Here is a 9,745-nt window from a genome sequence, read left to right on the forward strand (position 1 = left end):
AACGAGCCTCCCCCGCAGCCTAAACCCCAGACTTCCTCAGTATGTCTAGGGGCAGGACTGGGAAGGCAAAAAAGCCAGCTCAGTGGCCCTTGAGGTTAACACATTCAGACCCAAAGAGCACAGCTAGCAGGGCCTGCCCGAACCTCTGCCAGAAGAGGCACCATTAAGTCCAGAGGCCTGCTCCTCTTGAGGCTTGACTCTCTCCCGGCCCCCACCTCCCCCTCCAAATCAGCTAAGCGGCCACGTGTCCAACTGTGTGTCACCCAGCACACCTAAATCTGTGTCAGGGCTGAAGAGGACCAAGAGGAAGCAGAGAATATTAATAGATACCACAAAAGCTAAAAGGAAACGTTTCTGAGTCCCGCCTGCAAAGCAGGCAGAGATAAATAACTGCCCCGGGTTTTGTATCTTGTTACCCAAGACCCAGCCAGCATATTATTCAGCTCTGACTCTCCCCGCCCATGGCACAAAGCAATCAAGAACAAGCCTGGAGATGCGTCTTCCTCCTTTGTCTGCTAGGAGGAGGGGAGACGGAGAGATGGCTGGGCCGCTCCTTTCCTGTCTGGAGGGACTGTGTACCATCACAGTCAACTGTAGATAGATTGGTTCTATCCGCCCAGTCAGAAAACCCATTAGCCACCCATATGATCTTAGGCTGGCAGGGGTAAGGTCAAAACATGCAGTGTCTGGAAGGATAGATCCAGCACTCTTACTGAGCTTGGCTAAGAATGCCTCTCACACACTAAGTTTACAAGAGTTCATATCCCTGGAACTGGCAATGCCCTGGCACCAACTCCAAATCATGTATAACTTTGAGCCCTGGTCACCAGAACACTCTAAGGCCTAGAGTCTTATAAAGTCTTAGTGACAGGATGCATTTTCCGCCCAGGAGCAGAGCGTCAGTAATTAACCAGAGTGATGTGATAGTTAACCAGTGTGTGGAGACATGGAGACCCTCCCCTCTGGGGAAAGGGTTCTACCAGAAAGGAACAGCAGTTCCAACAGCCTTGGCCCCCAGGCAGAGGAGCGGCGGCAAGGACACTCACCAAGTAGATGCGATAGGCGTCGACCCGGCGGATGGGACCCCAGCACAGGTCGGTGTCATTGTACTTGGTGTCGGCTTCCACACCGCAGGAGTCATTGCCAGTGGTGCTGCTGAGAGAGAGAGCGAGCGAGCAATGGCAGATGCCAGCTCAGTGTGGCCTGCCCTACCCGGTCTGAAGGAGACAGAATGTTGTTGCTGTTGCTGGGTGCTGTCGAGTCGATTCTGATTCATGGTGACCCCAGGTGACGGAGTACAGCTGCCCATAGAGTTTTCTAGGCTGTAATCGTTATGGTGTAGGAGCCTTGGGGGCACAGTGGTTAAGCACTGAGCTGCTAACGGAAAGGTCAGTGGTTTGAGCTGCTCTATGGCAGAAAGAGGTGGCAGTCTGTTTCCATAAAGATTACAGCCTTGGAAACCTTACGGGGCAGTTCTGCTCTGTCCTATAGGGTTGCTGTAAGTTGGAACCGACTGGATGGCAACCAGTTAATCTTTATGGGAGCAGATTGCCAGTTCTTTCTCCCGTGGAGCCACCGGGTGGGTTTAAACCATCAACTGCTTGGTTAGCAGCCCAGCGCTTAAACATTGCACCACCAGGGCTGCTTGACAGAACACTGTTGTTTGGGGGTTCCTAGGCTGTAATCTTTATGGAAGCACATCACCAGGTCTTTCTCCCATGGAGTGCTGGGTGAGTTTCAACAGCCGACTTTTTGGTTAGCAGCTGAGAGCTTAACCACTGCACCACCAGGGCTCCTGACGGAAGATGAGTTATCAGCAACCACTGAACCGCCACCTCCCCCTCCCAGCTGCTTCAGCTCCAGTAACGTGACTTTTCACAAACTCTGTTCTCCTATCTTTTTGGACATGCACCATTGTCCCTGCAGCACTGTTCCCTGACGACTCAGGAGTCCTTGGTGGGAATCCTGGTTATCTTCCTGGCAGGCAGTGTGGGCTGTGTCCTCGGTCCTTCCTCTCCCTAAGTGTGGGGCCAGGGCGGAGCACAGCTGGCTGTGGTCTGTGCAGAAAAGGGCCCGGGTTGTCGACATTTCTCCCACACTGACAGATTAGTTGGTACCATGCTTCTGAATGCTGTGCACTGCCTGGCTGCGGCAGCCCCTTGGGCTACAGCCAGTGTAGGGGGGGAGCACACTCACCAGGTCACCTGCATGAGGGAGAAGGGCACGGCTGCAGCATAGATGGCCAGGTCCCCATACAGGTAAATGATGATGCAGAAATAGAACAGGTTGACGCCCACTGGAAGAAACCAAGTTAACTGGTCAGGTGGGAGGGGAGAGGTGCTGACATTCTGTTTTGACAAAATCTCTTCCTTTTCCATAGTTCAGTTCTCAACGCCACTTACTCTCTAAAAAGAGTAAAAAAATGACTCAAAAGTTGTTTCTGGTTCTAGCTGACAACACTGTGATGCTGGCAGGAGACACGGCTGCTCACGACTTTCGCCTGAGAGAGGGCTGAGGGAGGCTCGGAGAATCGGAGAACTTCCAAGTGCAGACAGTTTAAGGGGAGCGTGAGGTGCGGGCTCGGATGGGGAGGAACAGGAGGCGCCTTAGAGCTCAGGAAGGCTAAGAGGAGTGGGAGGAGGGGAAGGAAGAGGAAGAGGAAGAAGAGTCTTCTGAGCTGGAGCTCAAGCCCAGAGTGCTTCCGGCCCCCAGCAAAGCCAAACAACAGGGCTCTAGACAGAACATCTCCACTGAAGAACTGAGAAGCAAAGAAAAGGTAACAGGAAACTGCCCAGCCCTCTGAAGTTGAAATCAACAGAGTAAAAGCCCTGGGTTTATAAAAGCCCTCACTCTGACGCTGATCCAGTCCTCAAGGGCCTGGTGGGAAGGAGGTGGCCTGGCCTGCAGGAGAGACGGAGGACAGGAGCCTGCGCTGAGACACGTTTATAAGTGACGATGCTGGCTCTGGGGGCCACTTGGTGCCAAAGCAAATGGAGGCAAACTCTGTCCCCTCCACCGCAGAAGAAGCCTGAACTAGAGGTGGGAACCAGGGTCCCAGTCCTGATTCCATCAGAGACCTGCTTCACAACCCAGACAGGCCGCTGAATGTCCCTCAGACTGTACAGTGAGAAGAACCCACCTGTGCTACCTCCCATCTGTGGCTCTGGCCGTCAAGATCTTAAGAGCAAATGCTCTAAGAGCAGCAAAGCCTCTCCAACATCAGGAGCTGTAGCCCCAGACAGCCCATCTCAAACTCCCGCCCAGACTGATTGCTTGAGTTCTTCATGTCACTGTTCTTGAGCTGCTGGCTTCTCTGAGAACAGAAAGAAAAATGAAGTGACAGTTCTCTCATCCTGGTGGCTCACAAGACTTCCCACTGGAAAGTCTAGGACATGCTCCTCCCGGGCTATCTGAGGTCAGCTCTGCTCCGAAGCGTCTGAGGGAGAAAAGACTGGGAAAACACGATCCTCGAAGGGAGCCAGGAGGGTCTCAGTTCCTGCTTTTCAAACACGCCAGTTGGCATGTCCATCCCTGACACCTCAGAGAGAGACTTGAAGTCCATGCGTAGGGGCCCCTGGGGTCTGCCTGTCACTCACGCCCCAGGCTCCAGGTGCAGCCCGTGCTCTCTGGGAGGCCTCGCCCTCCTTCCTGACCCAACCTTCCCTCAACCTGCCAATGACTCCAGTGTCAGCTGTTTCTCAACTGCCATGGGCCCTTCCCAGTCGATACATTCCATTACTGCACACCAGACAGGAGGATCAATGAAATTTCTGAGAGGACAAGGGCTGGGCCTAGCATTTCTCATTATCAGATGTGGGCCTGGACCCCAAGGGAGCCCAGCAATCCTTTGGTGGAGGGTGGCAGACCTCTCAAAGGCGACAGTGACAATCTGTGAATTGGGAAGAGAGGAGAGCAGGGGTTTTCAGCTGGGGTTGATTTTGACTCCCCCACCAGGAACATTTGGCAACTTCTGGAGACGTTTTTGATTGTCATGACTGGGGGGTGCTACTGCATCTAATGGGCAGAGGCCAGGGATGCCGCTAAACCTCCTACAGTGCACAAGACAGCCCCTACTGCAGCGAATGATCCCACCCCAAAGAACAGAAATCCTGCAGTAGACGAGAAGCCACTTCCTTCAGGTGTGAGAGCTGTTCTCATATCAATGTGTTTCTTTTCTATTAAAAGAAGCCCCTTGGTGGTGCAAACGATTAAGTGCGCGACTACCAGTTAGCGGTTGGAGCTCACCCAGAGGCGCCTTGGAGGACAGGCCTGGTGATGTGCTTCTGAAAAGTCACAGCCTTGAAAACCCTATGGAGCAGTTCTACTCTGCACACGTGGGGTCTCCATGAGTCGGAATCAACTTGATAGCAAGTAACAACAACAAATTAAGAGTCTAGTCCATGAAAGGAAAAAAAAAAAAAGACAAAACACACTAGTTCTAGAGCTCTGAAAGACATGAGGGCATATATTAAGACACAAAAATCAGAAAGGAGGCTTACAAAGATGTGTGTGTTCTCCTGCGGCTGCGTAAAAAGCTTGCATTTGGAAAGGGACTTTATGTATTTGCCAGGAGTAAATGTTATGCTCTTAAGTCTGGGGGATGAAGAGTGATAGAAACGGAACAAAGGAAAAGCACAGAAAGCAAGAAGTGAGCTAAACAGAACCAATTTGGTTTTAATGAATTCTGAAACCTCTCCGTGAGGTTGGTCTTTAGGGAGGGAGGGAACCGGACCCCCCGGTAATGTGTAGCTGACGATCATGATCTTCCGCGGCCCCAGACGGGACAGCTGAATCACACCACCAGTGAAAAACCAAATGCTTGACGGCCTAAAAGGCAGCCGGGACGATTCCAGGTCCTCTGGTCCCTCCCACCTCCTGGCTCTGAGCTGTGCAGCCGCACTCAAGACTATAAAGAATCAGTGGAGACACCCCCTCGGCAAAGAGGGGCTTTGACAAAGGGGCAGAAAATCTACCAAGATAACTGCCAAGGGAAGGATTTATTGAGGATGTGTCGGACCCTTTACAAAGGGAAAATGGACAAGTGTGGGCATTAAAAAAATAAACGCTTAAACAGTCATCTTCCAAAAGAACAAGATTTGCCAGAGAGGTGTAAGACGTAGCCTCCGGAACACCCGACAACCCAGGATCTGCTCAGGTGCAGCCAAAGCCCACCTGAGAGCAGGTCGAGAGGGAAGCAAAACACAAGCACAGACTTTCTCTCAGATTCCTGGGCGGCGACCCTGCCTATGGGCTCCTAGCTCCCTCTGCTGGCCACCGCCGGGAAGACTCCGGCCAGGCGTGTGTGCAGCAGAGCCTGTCTCCAAGTCTGAAGGCAGCTGCTGTCTCGCCCCAGACTGAACCGGCCGGGGGGGAAAGGAGTCAGGAGCCAGAGGCAATCAAGAAAGACGACCAGCCATCCACACGGGCTCCCTCTGTGGGAAAGATGCTTAGGAGTCTCAGCCTTGGTGTATGAGCCAGAAACCCTCTTCTTTGTTCCCAACACCAGGGACCGGGGAGGAACCCAAGAAAACAATGAGGGGTGGTACAGGCCTCTCAGGAAGGCGGCTTCTCAGACGTTCTGGGAGTCGGCCAACAATCTCCTCCTCCTCCTATGTCCATCCTTTGTCACCAAGGGGCTGTGCCCAGGGGTAAGTGAAACCCTCGTGACAAGTGCTGGGTTTGCAGGAAGCACCTGCTCCCCCTCTCCCTCCATCCCCATGCCCCACCCGACAGAGCAGGACTGGACTGGCCCAGGTTTATACCTTTATTGAAGAACATGGAGGCCATCTGTCCCATCTCCACTCGGTCTGTGATTTCAAAAAGGTTCGAGGATCCACGTCTCTCTGTGGAGCCAAAGGACAAGGCAGAGGAAGTAGTTCTACTTGGGAAAGCTCAGAGGTTATCGTGGAGCTCATGGAATTTTCCAGAATAATGAAATTCTCCAGAGTCTCACATGCTTGTGAAAACTTTTCCTATCATTTCCTGCTTGAGACGCTTTAAGACAGAACCTATTTTGAGGGAACCCAGGAACGCTCATTGCGGGGCGGGAGGGAAAGCTGGGACTCTTACCGCCGGCTTGGCTCCTTCAGGGAGGTGACACTGAGGCAAGGGCACGTGTGCAGGGAGAGGGTGGGATGGGGGAAGAAGAGAAGCCAGAGATCTGACATTTACTCAACCTCCAGTGTGTACTGGGTGTTCAATCATTTTATTAACAGTACAAGGTGGGACTTATTCCCGATTTAAAGGTGGGAAACTGAGGCCAGAGGGTAAGTACGCTGCCCAATGTCAGCAGCAGCAGAGTCAGCAGGGGCGAGGCCTGGGCCTCGCTTTCACTCTACCATGGACAGTGCCTTCCTAGGCATCAACCACCAGGCAACTCCCCAGGGCCTTCTCCACCAAGCCAGGGAACCCCGTGGACCAGAGGGAGGTGCAGGCCTGCCTGGAACCCCGAGACTTACGCACAGACAGGATGGGCCGTTTTTCCGCCCGTTCGTAGCTGTCCTGGATAAGAACGTCACTGTCAGAGGCTGAGGAGGAGCTGTCCTCTTCCTCCTCCTAGGAGGGTGTGGGACAGAGAAGAAGGGACATACAGAAGCAAGAAGGAGTGGATGAGTCTACAGAAAACTCCAAGACAATGAAGAAACCAATTCCTTTGTTATTTCCTTCAAGAAGGTAATTAATTAGGAAGCTCTCAACGTTCCACGTTGCTGTCAGGTGCCTCAAGGCGATTTTCAACTCACAGCATCCCCATATGACAGGGCAGAACTGTTCCATAGAGTTTTCTTGGCTGTAATCTTTATGGGAGCAGACTGCCAGGTCTTTCTCCTATAGAGCTGCTGGGTGGGTCTGAACTGCTAACCTTTTGGTTAGCAGCCAAGCGCTTAACTGTTGTGCCACCAGGCCTCCTTCAACCTTCCATACTGCCACATTAGAAGATGGCAGACATGCTCAGGAAGAAGCTGCAGCTCAGCTCCAGGCTATGAAGGTTCAGAATGACTGAGCTGGCTCCAGGGGTGAGGGTGAGAGGGTCCTACGTTGCTGCATTAGAATATCAAAGGCTGCATCTGCTCTGCAAACTGGATATGGGTGTGCAGCTCAGCCCTGGGACTAGGGGCATGGAGAAGCACTGTGAACAAGCCCCCCCCACATGAGGAGAAGGCTGGGCTGCTGAGAACAGCCTCTCTGGAAGGAGGCGCCACTTGGGAGCAAGGGCGCTGCACATACCTTGGGGCTTTCCATCCTCTTCCACCGGAGCTGAGCATTGGCTGCGGCCATCGCCTCCATCACAAAGGTCGTGGTCACAAAGCTGAAGGGGAGAGGTGTTAATTGTCCAAGGCAGGCAGGAGGTTGGAGGAGGTTCAAAGAAAAAGGAAATGCCATATTATGAGCTCACCACACCAAGAAGCCCCAAGAATACTCTCTTCTGAGAGCTGCTCTCTGGAGAACTTTCCAGACCGGTCTTATCTGATAAAAGTCTATATGTGCATACCTACACCTGTCTGCACTTGCTTCCACACCCTGTCTACATCTAGACTTTCTTTCTGATGCAGCTGGGGATGGGCATGCAAGCTGACGGGAGGGAGACTACTCAAGGGGCAGTGAGCCTGGGGGTGGAAGTGATGCCGGGTGACTCGGTACTTCACCCCAAGGAGGAACCTTTTTGGGGGGCAGAGGTGGGAGAGGTGGAAGGACAGACGCCGTGTGATGCTGCCAATGTGGAAGAGAGGCTGATTCAGAGGGACCCTCCCAGAGCTGCCGGCAGGCGCTCTCACCTCTCCAGGCTAGGAAGCAGACACGTGGTCCGCTCTCAATTACACACACTAATGGAGGGAGCGGAGAAGTGGATAATTGAAGAGCGCTTGGCTCGGAGTCACAGCCCTTGCCTTTTTGGCAGTACTTTCACTTTCCCAGTCCCGCCTTCCCTGGCTCATCTTAAAACCGCGTTACATTTCTACAGCCCAGATCAAAACGGAGACACGTGCCAAGAAGTCAGGCAAGAATGAAAAATCACCTTTTCTCTGCTTCTTAAGGAAACCTGAGGAACTTATGAGGCTGGCTACTGGGGCAGATGACTGCTGGAACGCACGGGGGCTCTATTCGTGCCAAGAAACAACCTGGGGGGAACACTCATCTCCCTCCTTCTGGGGAGGCCAGCACTCTGGTGCTGGACTCGACCCTGTGTCCTCCTCAAGTGCTGTCAACCACGGGGGCTGACCGCTCAGCCCCGTGGTTGGTCAGGCAGCGGGTGGGAGAGGAGCTCCTCGGCCCCACGGGAGTTCAGTCCACAGTCCCTCCACTTCTGGGCGACGGCCAGCTCTGAAACTCCCATTCCAATCACCTCAGCACCTCCTGGAAGGTTTCTCATTATCTTGCCCTAAGTGACCGTTTCAAGGGCGTTAGATTTCCTCTTCTTTTTGGAAGAAAAACTAAAATCGGTCTTAAGGAATAAGGAGACTTCTCGCAGTTGCATGAAGCCAACTCATTGATCATGTTCAAACGTAACGGGTTGAGCAAGGAGGGGGCACGGCTACCCCTACCTGGGGGCCCCCAATAATCACTTCCTATTCAGATGGCTACCTGTGCTAAAGGTCCTTTAAAGGGGACAGCAGAGCCATATTAGGACAAGGACATCTGGGGGGGGGCTCTCGGCTGGCAGTATGGATTTTGTCAACAGTACTCCAAGGTTGGCCCTAAATGCCCCCCAAAAAATGCATAAAGAGGCTGAAAAATGGAGGTCTTCCTTCAGCCTCTTCTATGTCTTAACATGCTTCAACGACTGCATTCTTACTTTTTTGATAGCTGCTGTCATTGTTGTGAGCCTTTGAGTCAGTTCTGACTCATAGCGACCCCATATGACAAAGTAGAACTGCCCCATAGGTTTTCTTGGCTGTAATCTTTACTGGAGCAGATTGCCAGGTCTTTCTCGCATGGAGTCACATGGCCCCACCAGCACCCTGAATTTGAACTTTTAGCATCAAGACTAAATTTCTGTTCTTATAAGCCACCGAGTTTGTGGCATTTTATTATGGTGGCCCTGGGAACTAACACAGGGTGTTTCCAGGTGTTCCCTCTCATCCTTTTTTTCAGCTTGTAGATTCCTAAATGGCAGAGGAGGCTGGACATGCCTAGTCCTAAATCCCTTACTCCACCACCCGTCTGTCACTTTTGTCATACTGTGGTGACTTGCGTGCTGCTACAATGCTGGAAGCTATTGTTGTTAGGTTCCCCTGAGTCCATTTTCGGCTCATAGCTACCCCAGGTGACAAAGCAGAACTGCCCCATAGAGTGGGTTCGAACCACCAACCTTTCCGTTAGCAGCTGAGTGCTTAACTACCAGGGCTCCTTTGCGGGAAGCTATGCTATCAGTATTTCAAATACCAGCAGGGTCACCCATGGTAGACAGATTTCAGCAGAGCTTCCAGACAAAGACTAGGAAGAAAGCCCTACTACTACGGGTAACGAGAGAATACTGTCCAATACAGTGCTGGAAGATGAGTTCCCTAGGTTGGAAGGCATGCAAAATACACAGTGGCCGCAGCAATGGACTCCAGCATGCCAAAGACACATGTTGAATCCCTGAGAACAGCCTCAAGTACAATCTCCCTTTTGTGAAGCCACAGCTGGTCAATCACTAACACACCTGGAGCAGGAGCCCCTGCAGGCTTGGGATGAGAGAGAGAGAGAGAGAGAGCGAGAGCAAGAGCGAGAGAGAGAGAGAGCGAGAGAGAGAGAGAGAGAGAGAGAG

General features: G+C 52.5%; 1 protein-coding gene across 1 annotated transcript in view; it reads right to left on the reverse strand.

The window, feature by feature from the left end:
• TMEM104 (transmembrane protein 104) overlaps positions 1-9,745 on the reverse strand; it is a 67,332-nt gene that overhangs the window by 45,844 nt on the left and 11,743 nt on the right. The window contains exons 4-8 of the mRNA XM_023729251.1: positions 7,225-7,306; positions 6,459-6,555; positions 5,763-5,843; positions 2,197-2,296; positions 1,047-1,155 (exon numbers count right to left, since the gene is read on the reverse strand). Coding sequence (XP_023585019.1) covers positions 1,047-1,155; positions 2,197-2,296; positions 5,763-5,843; positions 6,459-6,555; positions 7,225-7,306 — 469 coding nt within the window. The remainder of the gene's footprint in view (positions 1-1,046; positions 1,156-2,196; positions 2,297-5,762; positions 5,844-6,458; positions 6,556-7,224; positions 7,307-9,745) is intronic.

This window comes from Trichechus manatus, unplaced genomic scaffold (genome assembly GCF_000243295.1).
Source record: "Trichechus manatus latirostris isolate Lorelei unplaced genomic scaffold, TriManLat1.0 scaffold00028, whole genome shotgun sequence".
Lineage (NCBI taxonomy): Eukaryota > Metazoa > Chordata > Mammalia > Sirenia > Trichechidae > Trichechus > Trichechus manatus.